This window comes from Prosopis cineraria, unplaced genomic scaffold (assembly GCF_029017545.1).
Source record: "Prosopis cineraria cultivar Desert tree isolate PC_DT_omini unplaced genomic scaffold, ASM2901754v1 PC15, whole genome shotgun sequence".
Taxonomy (NCBI): Eukaryota; Viridiplantae; Streptophyta; class Magnoliopsida; order Fabales; family Fabaceae; genus Prosopis; species Prosopis cineraria.
Window position 1 is genome coordinate 4,086,082 of NW_026555346.1, and position 18,006 is coordinate 4,104,087.

Sequence of the window (18,006 nt, forward strand, 5' to 3'; positions counted from 1 at the left end):
ATGTTGGATTTAGCATAAATTCTTAAATTACTGGCCCTATATATGGGTCTGTGGTGATCCTGATATGGCATGGGTTGCGGAGTGGTGACTGGGATGGGCAAAACAACTACAAATTCGAAATTCAAATTCCTCTTTCCTGGAAGCAGATCATAGGCCAGTCATTTGAAACCTCGAACGTCTTTAACTAACACACTAGGTAACAACGGGCCAGTGCATCAAGGAGCGGCCCAAATTACTAAATAACTCCATAGAATGTCAATCTTTCCCGGTTGGTCCAGTTGTTAATGAACACGCTTCCGTTTGCGTGTCTCAATATAGAAAATGGGTTTTGGTCCTCCCAAAGTGCCCCGCGCATGGGTAGATTTTGTCGCTTTCTTCATTTGCCGCTCAAGGGCATAATATTTTCACACCGGAAGAAACCATAGTATGATCCTATTCTCAGTTCTCACTTCCACGCATGTGGGATTAATATCTCTCGAGCTTGCGGGACGTGGACGTTCGTTATTATTGGGAAAGCACATCACATCCCCCCTTTCTTGTTGGGGAAGCTTGCCCCGGGAATTTTTCTCCATCCGCGTCAATGCAGTTGATGAAAAGAATTACATTAATTATGCATAATTGCGATCAATTATATTTTCAGAATACCAACGATTTTTGTTGTTCCCGTCCATTCCTGAAATTTGTGGTCGGCGATTACTGGCTGAAAAATCCCAAAGTTTATGCCATGCTATAGTCAGTGTAATTAGTCAGATGATTTGATTTGATGCTAATTTTCTTTCCCTTTTCATTAATTTTGTATTTTTCGTTTGTCCCTCACGCAACTTTCATCGCGGTTGACTATTTGACTGGGAAGGACCTTATATTAAAATATTCGCCGCTTATCGACACGAGGCCTCCCGAACCGACTAAAACCTAAGACCCCTCAATATAAATACCTCGCTTCCTTCCCCCCTCTCCCCACTCCTCACTGTCCCGCTGCTTCTGCATCTGCATTCTCTGCTCTCTCTGCACTCTCTCGAGACTCGGACAATGGCCAACGCTTTCTTCGTCTTGATCTTGGCCCTGCTGGCCTCGTCGGCTCTTGCTCAGACCAATGCTCCTGGAGCCTCTCCAGCCGCTTCCCCCAAGCGCTCCCCGGCGCCGGTTTCTGCTCGTCAATCGCATTCTCCTCCAGTGTCGTCTCCGCCGTCCATGGCCCCCACATCTGCCCCGACTGCCACCGGCACCCCACCGGCCTCGTCCCCCACCACCTCTCCTCCCGCTCCTCCGATGTCCCCCGCCGTCTCGCCCACTGTCCAGCCAACCGTCTCTGCACCGAGCATCAGCGAGACGCCGTTACAGGCTCCCGCTTCTCCACCTCCAAAGAGCGGTGCCGTTCTGGAATGGGGCTCACTGTTTGGATCTGCAGCCGCTGTTGCTCTGGCAGCTAGTTTGCTTCAGATCTGATCGACGGTCGCAGCGTAGTTTCATGGTCAGGGTTTGATATTGTTAGTATGTGTAGGAGGGTATGGTTCACAGTAAACGAGTTTTCTTAAATCGGTATTCTAGTCATGGAGGTAGGATGTTAGTGATGGATCGAGGTATTGTTAGTTTATTACTACACGGAGCATCTAGTATTTTTTTTCTTGGCTATTGCGATTGATTTTGATTGTTTTTTTATTTAATTTTTACTATATGGATAGCGTTGCTTATAAATATTACGATTGGCATTTCTTATTGCGGGTGACTTGTATCATTGATCATTTATGTTTCTGTTCAAAAGTCTACTTCGTTTTTGGATATATCTATTCGTACGTGCTTGATTACATTATTAACGGTTGGATTATAGATGCGATTCTGTCAAGGGAAGGGGACGTTGTTAGATTACGAGAGTATTAAGGTCAATTTGGTGATTATGAGATTTTATTGGCATGTTGGAGGGAACAATTGTCTGTCTTTATCATGGCATCCCATAGAAAAGAAAGCGCTGAAGACAACTGGCGGTGAGGCCCACGAGGGAGCTCACTGATTTAAAAAAAAAAAAAAGTAAAAAGTCATGGGAGAGCTTACTTTTGATGCACAAAACAGAGTTTTGGGAAAAAGGAGAGGAAAAAATGGAAAAGGAGTTGAGGTCGAACAGGTGTCTCGCTTACGCTACAACAGCGATCACATGGGAAACAGCTGTAGGGTACTTTCGTGCGTCACGGGGACGCATTTGTTTTGTGCCGGTGCTGCCGTGCCTGATTGATTCCTTAGTCTATAGGATACCCTGCTTCTGCTTTTCAATTGATTGTTTGGCTGGTTAAATCATTTATCGTGGCTAACCCAGGTTGGAAAAGTTACTTAAAAATTGAGTTTGGTATGTTAATAAAAAATTTCTATATTTACAATATAATATTAAAGACATAAATATCTTTATAAGAAAAAAAAAAGCCTATCGTTATCTTGTCGAGCAATTATCCCCAATACCATCTTTAAAGCCATTGAAATAAGCACAAGTCAAATTAAAAAATAAGTAGCCAAGCATGTGTTTCTCATAGGCAGAACATTCGTTTCCCAAGTTGTTGGGTTGGGAAAAAAAAAAAAGGCTGTTTGGAAGCATTAAAACCGAACTCGCAAACATCCTCCAAGACTACTTGGTGTAACTCCCTCACGATATTGCTCTCCACGCGCTTGATTCCTTCTAATTCGTTATAGACTGCGTCTCTCCTTGTACATGGCGTCACTCATCATCATGATCCATAACATAATCTGGCGATTTTTTGCACATAAATATTAATTCGAACACCTATACGCTAATGGAAGAAATTGCAGATGAGCGATATATAAGGCATCGCCCCCTTTTGTGACCGCAAAAAAGCTTCCCACCCCGCAAAAATCCTGCGATTGCGAAGTCAAGGTCTGCGGAACAAAACGAATATATCCAACAACAAATTTAACAATGTATAGCATGGTGACTTCAAACCAAGCAGATCGCAGAGAAATTACAGCATATTTAGAAGCAGTAGCTTCCGTGACTGGTCGCAAAATTGCTAGGAGGTCAAACAAATGGCACGTCATGATGCTGCTTTGCGTTGTATAGCCCTCAAAATCTCCTTCCGTTTACAATTTTTCAGTGAACAAGGGAAATTCAAACTCTATATTGGGGCTATGAGAGAATAGTAATGGCAATGGCATATGAAGTAGTTGAATTGAGCCTTTGAGGGCCGCATTCAGGACAGTGCTTCAACCCACAACCTCAAATGAAGACAAAGCAAATTAGAGTGAATACCATCGCGTGTTAATTACAGTCATATTTAAAGCTACACGGAAAGAGAAATACATAAAGACGCCCCGAGTAGTAACGGCATGGTTTTGGTTAAATCATGCAACAATCATCCACTAACCTCGTCTGGGTCAAAAGAAAACAATGTTTCAACGTAGAATTATTAAGAAAGTAATTCCGTGCGAAAAGCAAGAGCATAAATTAGAAAGTAATGATTTCAAACACCAAACTCCAAGTAGTGTAAAACGTATTTAGGTAAAATAATTACATAGAGCTTCCCTCTTAAAATTTCAATTAGATATAATAGCATTCAGACAACTGTGACAGCATGGCATATGGCAATAAACAAAATTGAATCCTCTTGCATTTGTTTACAAGAAAGACTTTACTGACTCTCAGATATTGGATGAGTACGGCTATTTAATCCTTGTAACAAATGGATCTCTGTTTAAGGGTGCAAAGCAAACCACCTGTAAAATAATAATGATTTCTATCAAAAGACTTCATATATCAAACAAAGAGAGCAAACAAATAGAAGCTCTGCAAAAAAATCATACAATATAGGATGGAATCAATCAGCTTTTTCTGCTTCTAGCCCATCCACGCTGGTCTCAGAAGATGTATCTCCAGCCCTTGTACTCTCCTCTATTGGTTGTTTAACAAACTGCTTACTCCGTGCCACCCTGATTGGCCTTCCCATAAAAATCTACAAAACAGCCATTTTACCCACGTCTTCGGTTAAACTTGGCATTACAAACTATTAAAAAACTACAACCAAAAAAACATGAGAAGGAAAATACCCAAACTTATGAATCGAAAATGTTCAATCAATTGCTTGTAATTTAATTATTTAATGATATAATCTTTTTTCTCCCAAAAAAAAAGAGGAAAACACAACTTTTGATCCCTACACTTTGCTGGTATTTCGCTATAAGTCCTGTTTTAGGTCCCTCCAAGATCCCTACACTTTGTTCATTTAGGGACCTAGAACACCGAAAAATGAAAATGTAGAAACCCAAAACAACGGAAAAAAATGTAGAGACCTATAACAAAACACAAGCAGAGTAGGGATCAAAAGTTATGTTTTTCAAAAATAATAATAATAATAATAACATGTTCAATCAATTTACTGAAGTACGAAGTCCATGGTTACCTTCCCTTGGAAATCAGAAAGGGCAGCCTCGGCTTCTTTTTTAGACTTGAATGATACAAATCCATAACCAGCGGACTTTCTAGGGTTGTCATGAAATATGACCTCGGCAGAAACAACAGTACCACTTCCTGAATCAAAAAACTCCCTGAGATCTTTAGACCTCGCCTCATACGACAAATTTGCAACAAATATGTTAAATGTTACTGTCTTCTGCTGCACAGGAGGTGGAGCTTTCTGCTTTTTTGGCCTAGCATATGCAAGTCTCAGTATTCGCCCTTCATATTCCTACCAAAAAGCCAATACCCAACTTAAATCTTCCTCTAGATGTGGAGAATGTGAAGAACAGTGAAGTTGTCAATTAAAGATGAGATATCACTATATCAGAAGGTTGAAGCCATCATAAATAAAATTCTAAAGAGAGAGCACCTACGGAGAGTTCGGATCCTCTACCTCACAAAATTGATTGCAAGTAGTATGTTTGGGATGAGATAGTAGGGAAAAAAATGGAATAGTACTATTATTATAAGATACAGACCCCATACACACATTAGCTTTCTTATAAGTTGTATTGACTCTCCAATCGTCTGCATGACCATTTATGACCTATTTTTTCTCCAACCCCCTGCATGAGCACAGATGATCTATTTTCCTCAAACGAGTGCCCTCAAGAGTTAATAACACACAGCCTAATCCTACCTCTAACACAAAAAGTAACACGGCATTATTAGGTCCAGTCTATTCCCGTAAACAAGTCTAGTTCTTCAATTGATGAAATCAAAAGCCAAAACCTTTACTGCAACAAATTAAAAGACCAACAAAGAGACACACACACACACTAGCCGCGGCTTACATACGATTCGAGACTTTTCAGAGCCGCAAGAGCATCTTCTTCCGAGCCCATTTCAACGAATGCCAAACCCCTGTTTCTAGTCTTATTATACATCGATAGCTTAAGAGCAAAAACAAACATAAGCTTTGTCAGTTTAACAAACGAAAGCTGAAAGGGAATAGAAAATGTAGCCCAAGCCAAAAAGAAAAGGAAAATGGAAAAAACAGAAAGAGGATATTGAAAACCTCAACGTCCAGGACTCTTCCATGCCTCTCAAACAAAGAACGAACGTCTTCAGGAGTGCTAGTCCAAGGTAGGTTCTGAGCAAGCAACCTGGTTCCAGAAAATTCTTCAGCTTGTATCTCAGTTGGTTGGCTGTCATCGGAAACATCCGGAGGAGAGGAAGTAAACGCTAGTTCCTGGGGTGCAGTGGCAGATATCGGCAGAAAAGGAGAATTTTTTTTGGATCTAGCGCTTGAGGGATATGCAAGGGAGAGGCGTAGAAGATGAAACGGGGAAGGCGAGGGATAAAAGGAGAGATTGCCGGTGGAAGGATGGGGAGAATTGTGGAGAGAGTAGAGCGGGCGAAGTTGGTGTTCTACGGAGAGGTTGGCCGTTGACGGGAAGCTGGGACCACGAAATAGCGCCATTGCCACTGAAAAGGATGAAACTCACTCTACTCTTTATTACCGGTCGTTGAATTAAGAGGTAACAGCAGCATCATGGAGCCAGCAGAGTCGACGAGCCGAAGAAGAAGCGGCGACGGAGACTGGATATTGGATAAGGGTGTCTGGACATCTTGGGGACATAATTTCGTGGATTAAGGGCCTGCTCTCAGCGACACCGTTCCTCCCCTGGTGATTTACAATTTGTTTTACCCCACCGTGATTTTTACATAATTAAAAACCCTCTCTCTCTCTTTTTTTTATGCAAAAGGAAAGAAAATAAAAACACTCTTTTGACCCTTTAAAATTGATTTTTTTTTACTGTGTTTGAAAGAAAAGTAAAACGAGTGACCAAATATAAATTGATTAGTTTCATTCATCAGAAAAAAGCTATCGTATTTCCGCCATATTCAACATCGATTGAAGCTTATTGTTTTCCAACCTGCTAGGCTGCTAAGTAAACATTTTAGCAGATGAGTGCCACTTATACATATCCGCTCTTCCTGTCTAATGCTCAGATCCTGTTTGGATAAATTATATTTAGAATGTAAAAAACACATCCCAACATCTGAGATGTTAAAAACTATTTGAATACTACATAAACACAAAAATATACTTTTTGAAAGTATTTTTTATTTAAAAAATATTGTTAATTTATTAAAAATGTGATCATCATTTAAATAACAATAAAAGTTGTCTGGTTAGTTAAACTTTTTTTATAAAAAAAATGATCATATATATTTTTTGAATTATATTAATTTGTAATATTAATGTATGTTGAATTATTTATTATATAATTTTTTTAATATATCAAACTTTATTTTTTATTTCTACTATTTAAAATATCAAATTTTATATTATTTAAACAAATTTATCACATTTTTTAACATTTCAAATATATTACATTTATATAATAAAAATTATGAATCATTATAAATATATGTCTCATTTGGTAATTATATATTCAAAAGTCCATTTTAAGGACATAATTCAAGCAACTTTTAAATTATTAAATTGACTTTTGAAAAAAAAATATCTAAACACAAATTTCATTATAACAACTGACCTTTGTTAAATAAATTTTTGATAAACTAATATTTGACAAATCAAAAACTAAACACTCACTAAATATTTAAATAAGAAGGGAGAAGGGGTCAATTTACTATTAGCATAATGTTCTTGTCAAACCAACTAACGAGACATCTTATAATCTTTTTTAAATCTATTGTAAAAAGTCATTGAGATTTCAATTTTGAATATTTCAATGAAGAATGCACTCAGCCAACAAACGATCTTGCAAGTTGAAGGTTATAAGTTTAATCCTACTTATAATTTCAGGCTGCTCCAATTCAAAAACAAAAAAAAATGAAGAATGCACTCGTGAGGTTCTTTACATTTTAATTTTTGTTTCTTTGGGTAATTAGGAAGGCATTTGACCTTATAGCTTGGACACATTCTATCATGTAAATGAAGGCCCAATGACTTTTGGGTTATTTGAGCAGGTTTAAAAACGTTGCGTTAACATGTTGGTCTTACTGTGATCTCTCCCACAAGGCCAGAAGCAAAGTGCTTCCTCACATATCATTCGGCTCCCTGCCCCTATCCAAACTGTTGACAAATTAAAGTAAAGCATCGAGGATGCCTGCCGTACATGAATCCTGTTGATATCGAGTAGATCACAAATCTGCCGCCATGCATCTGAAAACAATTGTAAACCAAATTATGAACCGATTTGGGATCACCAGAGTATTGCATCTACGGGATGAACTACACTGACATGTTTCATAAAAATGATACTTAAATTCATTTCTTGGGACTGAACCTGACGATCTTCAGCGTCAGTTTGTCAACGCAGGAGAGTTGCGGTGGATGCACCAAACTTGAAGCTGCCACATGATCACAGTGATTTGAACTCCTCACCAACACTTTTGCAATGGTTGCTCCGCAGTGCTCCTTGGGGCAGGGGCCGGACCAGAGTTAACATCGCGGGGGGCCAAAATTTTTTAAAATTAATATATAGCAATTAATTTATTATTTTAAATTTTTCTTTTAAGTGATTTGTACAAATAATTTCATAACTTAAAAGAATCATCAGATTAAAAATTGTGTATAACTATATATAAAATTTAAAACGTCTTTCAAAACGTAAAGCGACATCACAAATCTATATATTATTTTAAAAAAAGATTGTATGGTTTAGATATTAAAAATAATTATAATTAAAATTATATACAAAAATAAATAAATTTTTCATTGAAAAAAATCAAGTGTATATTATTAATATTAATCGTTACTTTTATTTTTAGAAGTGGAGATATAATTTAATAGATAAAAAAAATATTTTAAAGTTAATATGTAATTTAAATTTTAAACTATAAATTCAAAGACAATTTAAATTTTATACTTATAAATGATATATTTTGAGTCATGAACAATTAAAATTAGCATATTTCTCACCCTCACCGTTAGCTTTAAACTAACTGCAATTGCTTTTTAAATATAACGGGGCCCACATTTCTCTATTTGCGTCATTGCACTCTCTTCCCCCTACTCTCCCTCCCCTCTCTCTTGCTCTTAGAAGACCACAAATCCAAAGAAGATGAAGTAGTAATATGATTGATTGGGCATGCTCTCGTAAACTCTCCTTTTCCCCTTTAAATAACCTTTCCCTTTCTTCCCTGAACTTCCATGGTAATAGAGCCAACCAGAGAGAAACAAATGCAATGGCTATTATCTCTACTCCTCTCTCCCCCCCTCTTTATCACCTATTTTCACCTTATTAGTAGTTTCGCATCTTGACCTAGTTTCCTAAGATGTACACAGGCATGCTGAAATGCAAACTATATATATATATATAACTAGTTTAATCATCATACAACCACACACATTCTCAATTTTGATTTTTTTTTACAGGAGAATCTTGCAAATGCAAGATGATGCGGGCAAGATATTCTTTCCTAACTCTCAAAAGTGCAAGAAGGCAATAGTGCATGGGAAATTGTACATCTCCGACAATGTAGAGTTAGTGGCGAAGGAGGTCATAGTTTCAATGGATTGAGGCACCAAGGGAGTGTTTTAGTGGCAGCAACGTGGTCAACAATGCCTCCATTAGCTTCTTTGCAAGATTGCTTGAGAGAGAACATTACTAGCTAAGATGGTGCAAAACTTTACTACTTAGCTCGGTGGGCAAAATCAAAACAAAATCTAGTAGAATCAAAGCCATAAGCAAAGTTAATAAAGAAGCAGGTCAAAATAGCCTGATGAAGGGAGAGAAAAGCTTGCAAGAGGTAGTTAAGAGGAAAAAGACTGCATGTCAAGGGAGAAATTGAAATAGAAAAGAAGAGAGGGGGAAGAGGAGAGGGAAGCTCGCCATTCTCTAGAAGAAGGGAATGTCAAGCTAAGAGAAGAAAGACGACAAGGAAAGCTTAAGTTGAGACAAGGAAGCACAACAAATTTCTAAAGTAGGTATGAATTCCTTCAACAAAAGCATAACATCTCCATCTTTAACTCTAAGCACGTTTGCGTAGACCATTACTCCTTATCTAATTGCCATGATTGGCTCATCGATGCCATCTATAGATTAATGCCCATCACCATCCCCAACAACTACATGAGCCATCAAGATAAGGTGATGTTGTTAGGCCATAATGATGAAGACACACCAAATAAGGACATGCAAGTAACTTCTTCTTCTACTTTAGTAGTGACCTTCTCAAAGCAAGAAAGCAAAGAAAAGGAAAGAGGAAGGCGCGTGTAATTATAAACAATAGTAAAGCCTATTAGTATTGAGAGGGACCCAATTTTGTGTAACTACATTACTCCTTCCTTACTTGTTAGAACCATCGTTTGCTATAACTTTTTCTTTTTGAAAAAACATAAACACAACTTTAAGTTTTTGCACTTTACTTAAGTTTTATTATAAGTTCTTGTACTTTTTTCAGAGTTTTAAGTCCCCGCACTTATATTTTTAAATGTTCTAAATCCCTCAATGAGAAGTGTTATAGGTAAAGTTGTTAATTAAGGTTGGCCTGATCCTAAAGTATTGGCCCTTAAAGAGTCAAGGCTTAAACAAGTTGACCCTGTTAAGCCTAATTACATCTCACAAATTCATTTTAGTCAATCTGGCCTTAGCTTGCTTATGCTTGGCCTTATTTTTTTTATTTTTCAATTTAAAAATATAAAAAACATATTTAAACTCTCAAAAAATTTATTACACATAACATTAAATCTAGAAAAACAAATTTACATCAACACGCACAGCAACAAATTTAAGTTTAATAAAAAACAACATAACAAAATCAATACCAATAACAATAAAATTTTGCTAGCATCATCAACTAGATATTGATAATTTTCACTATTATTAACATCAATATATTTTCATCATTTTCCTTGTGGAGCCCCATTAGTGGTAAATATATTAAGTTTTTCATATATCCTTTTTTCATCCTTGTGAAATGAGATTAAAGTTTTAGAGTCAGTGTAATATTTTTATTTTAGGGCTCAAACGGGCCAACCCTTTTAAGCTTATTAGTATTGAGAGGGACCCAATTTTGAAAAAAGGGCTGGTTCGATGGACTTAGCTCTAAAGTAATAGCTTGGCCTTAAATTTTTTTTTGACTTACAAGGGCTGGTTTGATGGACTTAGCTCTAATTAGTTATAGAAATCTAGAACACTGAAAAATAATGCAAGGACCTATAATAAAACTCGAGTGAAGTGTGAGAATTTAAAGTTATGTTTTTTTCTTTTTTTTAATTAAAAGATACATGCATTAATCAAAAGAGATTATAAACTCTAAGGTCTACAAAAGAAACATTATCATTTGCCGCCACCTCTTGGTGAAGAGATGGAGGGAGATCATGAGTACAAATTTTATAAACTAAATTATGAGCCAAACTAACAAGATAATCAATAGTAGAGTTACAGTTCCTACTAAGCTAGAACCTTTGATATACATATACATATATATTGATAGGAAAAATATAATTATTGATCCCTGTAGTTTTATTAAATTTTATGTGTAGTTCCTATAGCTTTTTTTTTTTTTAATGTTTTCATTTCTTATAAGGACTTAAAATGCTAAAACTAGAGGAACCTAAATAATAAATATCACCAAAATTTGCTGAAACTAAAAATTAAAAACATTAAAAAAAATTACAAGAATTAAAAACAAAACTCAATAAAACTAGAAGAACCATAATTGTGTTTTCTATATATTTTGATAAATCAATGTGCACGTATTTATATAGACGTAGGAAGTGTCCCCCTTAGCTATGATGTAGTTCCGTCTCTGCCTTGGGGTACATTCTCACTTCCTCTACACTCTATATATTTGCAATCATATGTACAGAAATATCAAAATATCAGAAATGTTGAGTCTTTTCAGTATGATGAATCCCCCAACATCGTGGTTGGCAATGCAAAGGAGCTCAATGTATGATAAAAAAATGAGTAGGAAACTGCAAGCAAAAAAATCACAAATAGGATGCCTGCAAATTGCAACAGGGAGGATGCCAAATGATGAAAACATTTTGTATGTATGTTTGTTCGTGGAAGCTGCAGAAGTTCTGGCAAACACATAATTGATCAGTCGTTAAACAAGCCAACAGAAATAGCAGGGAGGCACGAAGCTTCTTTACGACTTGTTATCATTTACCAACCACAACAAACACATCAGTTTGCCCACTAAAACCTTGGAAAGAGACGGTTAAGCTATTAACATTGTTTGTTCTCTTTTAATTCCAACAACACCCATCTCACGCTTCTCACAAACATCATTCGCACTTTTCCCTTTACCTTTTAATTCTGTCTGTAATTCCTTTTCATAAAAACTTCCATATCCAGGATGCACAGAAAGCTCTTCCCTGCATCAACCACAACAAATCAAAGCCAAGAGTGTTCTGATTTTTGTGACCCAACTTGCCCTTACAACTGCTACTCTTACCCGGACCGCTACCTCCCGCCGCCGCCCATTTTACCTCCAAGTAATCAGATCTCGTCCTACTTGGCAATCGTTGCTTCATTATTCACTGTCATATTCGTTCTCGTTGGTTTCTACGTTCTCAAAATAAAGTGCTACTCTGATTGGTGTGGCCGGAGACGCAATGGATCCCTTGCCATGGAATCAGACAGCCTGGACGATGAGTTTGTTCGCGAGAATCAAGTTGATCACCCTATCTGGTTGATCACCACCATCGGCTTACAACAGTCAATCATAAAGTCCATTACAGTTTGTAAGTACAGAAAGGGCGAGGGATTGGTCGATGGAACCGTGTGTTCAGTGTGCTTGAATGAATTCCAGGAAGACGAAACCTTGAGACTCTTGCCAAAGTGCAGCCACGTGTTTCACATGCCCTGTATCGACACGTGGTTGCGGTCTCATATCAATTGCCCTCTTTGTCGTGCCGGTATTGTGCCCAGCAATGTCACTTCCGATGCAGCCATCTTAAATATGAGTTCAGCGGAGGAAAACTCGAACGCAGCGGGAAGAAATGGAGAAGCCCAGGTGGAGAGGGACGATGGTGAATTAGTCAGCGAGGTCTCGAGAAACCGGGAGGGAACAGAAGAAGCAGGGGAAGCCGCAGAGTTCATTCACGAACCAATTTCGAAGGAGCGTCCAAACATTGATGAGAATGAACAGGTTCTAGATGGAACTCGAAAGGGGACGAGTTCTGTTTCGATGGGTTCTTCGGTTGATCATGTAGACGATGAAACTGAACAATACACGATCAATCTCTTGGAGAAAGGCGGTGATGATTCAACACTCAATAAATCAGCACGCCGTTCCTCCATTGCACAACGTCTTCACGTAACCCCAATTTCGATGAAAAGGTCAGTCTCCTGCAGCGGGAAGATTGTATGTACGAGAACGAGGGGCTACCGGAGTCTTAATTCAAGTCTTCCCCGGTAGAATTTTCTAGCATTACGACATGTACACTGATATCAGCACGAAATGTCTGTTATACTGTCAGAATTTTAGGGGGTGCCATTATTTTTGCAACGATTAAATATGATGCGCGAAGCATGGAAAGCAGTGTTGTGTTCAAGAGCAAGAGATACATTTTAATTTTTAGACAAGTCAAACTTCAAGAAGGTTAAGCTGGTGTGCTCGTACTTGAATTCCGTGGCAGGCCAAGTTGATTCATACCATAAGTGAATCAGTTATATTGATTTTATCACTGTTTAAAAATTATCAAAAAAATTTTTTAAAAAAATTAAAATAATTCTCATGATTAAAATACTATTTAATATTTTAAAAATATTATATAACAAAAGCTTAGAAAATCATTTAATTAAATCAAACTATTGTTATTATGTTACGAGAGACTCACTGAAACAACAAAATTAAACCACTTTTAGGATCCAAGTCCCACATGTCTTGGGCATGATAAATATATACATTGCATTTAAAATCGAACTAGACCGATAGGTCAGACCAATGACCTGGTCATTTGTTTGGTACTGTTTTCTAATTTAAAGTAGTTATAATTGACCTGAGTTAATTCAAGTGACTCGAGATCAATTCGGATCAACCTATTCAATCCCATAGGTTAGGCGTGTTGATCTTTTTAAAAAATTTTGACTCCCAAAACAACACCATTTTAGGGTTTAAAATATAAAAATTAAAAATTAAAAAGAAAAGCCATAACGAAAAGCCCTAAATTTTCCCTAAGACAATGCCATTTTAGGATTAGAACAAAAAACAAAAAAAGACAAAGTTGGAAGCCCCAAGCCTAACTATTGATGTATGTGTCCTTGTTCATTCACTCATCTAATCATCTTCATCTTTGCTTCTCTATCCCTCGACATTATTTCAGCAACTACTTCTTGACATTCTCAAACTCATTGCTTTAGCAGCTTCTTTCTTGTTTGTTGTAGGTTTGTCACCGTCGTAGTGGTGGGTCTATCCTTGTTATCAATCATGCCCTTTCCCTCTTCACTTCCGTCGTCTCCATGGTTCTTGGTTTGCTCTCTCCATTGCTCCCTTTTGCCTCTTCAGTCTTCAAACGTTGCTTTTCAACTTTGGGTGTGAATTTTGTAGTTGGATTTTCTCCTTTGCAAATGAGAGAAAAATAGAAATCAGTACAAATCTAAACTATTAAATTAGATTTAAAAATTTATATTTAATTATTTTTAAAAATAAATATTAAGTTTAAACGGTTTAAATTTGTAATGAAGAGACAATAAGAAAAAAAAAAAAGTAAACGATAGAAACCCACCTTGTAAATTTTGCAAAGCAAAGAAAAGATAGGCAACAGTGAAAGAGGTGGCATACCTTATACTTCCTATCTCTTTTCTTTTCAGACACGATGGCCTAGGCATGAATGAGTTGAAATAGATTGAAAATATAAATTTTTAAATATATAATGTCATAAAATAATGTAATAGGCATGGACATAAACTTTTAAACTACCATTTTCCTCCTATTTCTAATCGTGCATAAGTGCGAATGTGTATAATATGTATGTATATATGTGTGTATGTTAACAATGTTACTTTATATATTTTTACCTTGATATTGTTCTTATTTGACATTTATTTATTGTTTTGTATTTTTTATGCAACATAATTTCAAATATCTTAATTTTATTATAAAGATGAATAATATTTAAAATGTTGTTGTGTTTTTATTGTTGTATGTTCGATGAGGTGTCTTGGATACGGATACATGTATTAAGAATTAATGTATTTTTATTTTAATTATATTATTTTATTTTGATTGGTTTGACCTCCAACTAAACCTTTGACTCTTGATCTCTAATTTTAGCCGGTTCAATTTTTAGTAGCTTGAGTATACGTGGGCAGCAATGAGAAGAGGCCTGATCCCTTGGCTAGGAACTACGACGGTACGTCATTGTGTGTGTGTGTGTGTGTTTTTTTTTTTTTGGTTTCTTGAGAAGTTCAAGAACGTCAAGCTTGTGCGGCTGTAACATTTATCATAGTTTAGCTTTCTGTTTTCGATGCCTCCTGGGCTCATATACTTGCGGTGGGTGATGTGAAGCCCCAACTATGAAAATGACTCTGGCATCACCAGGGCTCTTACAAGTCCTTCACCCACTAACTTCCCTTAAATTAAAAAAAGTCGTCCTCCACGCTCCACAGCCTTGACCCATAGAAGCAAGAATGTCCATAAGCCAAAACGCTGTGGTATTATTATTATTATTATTATTATTATATCTGTTTTGTTGAAAGAAATCATATTCAAAACTCAAATTTGAATGGTTTGTTATGTTGCAAAAGACCAGCCTCTCTAGACCCAACTCTGTTAGAAAATGTTATGATTTTAAAATATGCGCGTTGTCTCTCACCTAAAACCTAAAAAATAATTGAAAAACTATTTAAGAAGCTCAGTGTCTAGTGTTTTAATAAAAATAGAAGAAATAAAAGAAGAGGAAAGGAAAAGTTCATATGTTAGCCAAAATGTCGTGTTCATGGTTCCGAATTAACCCTTCCAGTGATATGATGTCACAGCTCCTTTGACCGTGAAGGTTAGGTGACCACTCATAGTCTCGAAACTCTAACCGAGTCCAGGCCAACTTCTATAGTAGTTTTGTTCTGTAAGGCTGAAAATGTATAATAATTTATTCTCTGATTATTACCCGAAGAAACATTCACATAGAGATAATTGCTTCCTTTACCTTGACTCCTTTGCTCTCCATTGCCTGGTTGCTTCCAAGGATCATGATCGGGGAATATTATTCCTTCCTTCCTTCCTTCATTTCCAGGAAGCTTTTCTTGACATGTACTATAATTGATGCATATAACTATTAGTTTATCTAGATGTAATATATAACATTTCAATTTAAATTTTAATAATTAATTTAAATTAATATAAATTTTGAAAAATATTTAAAGGTGAGTAAATTAATAGGAGATGATTGTTAAATCTAATTAGAATATAATTCTAAATTAAAATGTAAAAAAAATACTTAATTAATTAATTAAAAAAATATTAAATTATTATTATTATTATTAAAAAAAAGAAAATGTATAAAAAAAGAAGAAGATGAAGAAGAAATGACTGCTTTCGGCGCGCTCCCACGACAATCATGACATATATATATATTATAATAAAAAAAAGGAGAGAGGAGAGAGGAAAGAGTAAACAATAAAAAAAACATGTGGGACCCACAGTATTTTTTTTTATAAAGACACCCTCTTTCCTTCATTTCTTCATTTTTTCATTTCATCCCTGTACGCGAGCTGAGACAGAGCGAGTGAGAGAGCGAGCGACACTGACGGAGAGACTGGCTGATTTAGAAGGTGAAGCTCCATAATAGGATACTTCATATGAGATTTTAAGCATTTTAAGATTAGGTAAGTGTTCTAAATATTTTTCTTAGTCATCTTTTCTCTTTGGTTTCTGATTTTGTGGTGGTAGAAAATTTAAGATTTGGAAGAGGGATGAATTTATGTTGAATAAATATGATTTTTGAGGTTGTTAGTAGTGTAATAAATATTCTAGAGTATTATTTTGTTGATAGAATTGGAATTTGAGGCATTTGAGTTTATCCTTAGATTCCTATGGGTAGATTTTTAGTTAAATCTGAAAATATAAATTGATTTGTTGATATTTAAATGATTGTTTGAGATGAGAAATAAATTATTATGACTATAGAATAATGATTCTAGGCTTGAAATTAAGTCTGCAATTTTTGGGTATTTTTATGTGCGAATTTTTGGAATAAAAAGAGAAATTTTGATATTAGAGAAATATTTGAATAAAATTATTGTGAAGGAGACTATTGAACCAAGTAGATAGGTTCAAATACATGAAATTAAATTTTAGAATTCAAGAGACTAAGACTAATTTCTTAAAAAAATAAATAAATAAATAAATAAAAAATAAAATAAAATAAATACTTAGCTGTTAGAGTATGAGTGAAAATTGTGTTGATAATATTATTGACACATTGGGATATGATCAATTGTAGATTAATTTTCTTTTGACACCATTCAAGCTTTGGAAAGCTTTGGAAGTGATGTAACTTGAGGGGTAACTTTTGACCTCTTAAAGGTTGAGGTAACCGGGGGAAATCTATTTTATGCATTTGTATGTTAATTAATTAATTATGTTGGTGAAATAAAAAAATATATATATCTAAATTTGAAATAGTTGTTTGTAATGCATGTGGCTTTGTTGAGACCTTATAATTTGTGACCGAGTTAATTGTGACTTGGTATAAGTAATGAGATTAATGTTGATGATGATGTGCACAATCTTAACTATAAATTATGAATTATATATATGAGTTTTTAAAATGCATTTTTTTATTATTATGATCATATGGCGGGAGTTCGCCTTAGTGAAGGAGTTAGCGATTACATAAAATCCATATGGTACTTGGCTATTAACCAATAATCTTAGGGGTTATAGCCGCCACTTACCTTATAAGGTACTATAGCATTGTTCCTATTAAGAGACTTGACCCTACTGGCCTACCTGGAGTTTTGGGTAGAGCTAGTTTTGGGTATGACACCCCATAGTGTGTGATTTGGGGAAAACCGTGTTCATAAGTGAGTAAGGTAACCCTGGCCTGGTAGCCTCTCATGATATGATTAAGGCTTTGGGTAGTCTCACCACATGGATGATTCCTTCCGGTTGTTGGCCCACGGATTTCGTGTCAGAGGAAATAAGGGGGGATATAAGGAAGAAATTGATCATGAATATTATTATTATCATGTCATTTGAGTGATTGATGGCTATGTTGAGAATATAATTATAATTGTAGAAATGAGAACATGTAGTAATTATGCGAATAATGTATATGTGGCTATTTGTGCAAATTTTATACTTGACTTTATTCTTGAAATTATTCACATGAGTTAAATATTAATGTGATTAACATATTATTAATGTGATTGTATGAATGGTCACCTTGATAAATTTATTGGTCACTTTCATTCATGATTAATTATCATTCATTTGTATAACTTAGATATACCTTGGTTACTGAGTGGTTGTACTCACCCCTCTCTGTTAACATATTACAGGAACTAGCTCATCTGAGAAGAATAGAGGAAAGGAGCTTAGGCCAAGTGATAATAATCACTTCTGTAGGCCTCTCTCCTTTTATTTGATATGTGTATTTAGTTTATGATATTGCCATCTAG

The 18,006-nt window shown here is 35.8% G+C and overlaps 3 protein-coding genes across 3 annotated transcripts; 2 read left to right on the forward strand and 1 right to left on the reverse strand.

The window, feature by feature from the left end:
- The first annotated feature begins 1,029 nt into the window (after positions 1–1,029).
- Positions 1,030–1,446, forward strand: LOC129294570 (lysine-rich arabinogalactan protein 19-like). Its single transcript, XM_054932988.1, has one exon. It carries the CDS (start codon positions 1,030–1,032, stop codon positions 1,444–1,446), a length of 417 nt encoding a protein of 138 aa, XP_054788963.1.
- Positions 1,447–3,480: 2,034 nt separating this feature from the next.
- LOC129294130 (31 kDa ribonucleoprotein, chloroplastic) lies at positions 3,481–6,052 on the reverse strand. The gene is made up of 5 exons (XM_054932271.1): positions 5,472–6,052; positions 5,248–5,346; positions 4,398–4,682; positions 3,802–3,950; positions 3,481–3,714 (listed from the first exon to the last, which is right to left on the reverse strand). The coding sequence occupies exons 1-4, from the start codon at positions 5,874–5,876 to the stop codon at positions 3,816–3,818; spliced, it is 924 nt and encodes a 307-aa protein (XP_054788246.1). The 5' UTR covers positions 5,877–6,052; the 3' UTR covers positions 3,481–3,714; positions 3,802–3,815.
- Positions 6,053–11,632: 5,580 nt separating this feature from the next.
- Positions 11,633–12,984, forward strand: LOC129294734 (RING-H2 finger protein ATL54-like). The gene has a single exon (XM_054933207.1). The coding sequence runs from the start codon at positions 11,738–11,740 to the stop codon at positions 12,800–12,802; it is 1,065 nt and encodes a 354-aa protein (XP_054789182.1). The 5' UTR covers positions 11,633–11,737; the 3' UTR covers positions 12,803–12,984.
- Positions 12,985–18,006: the final 5,022 nt, after the last annotated feature.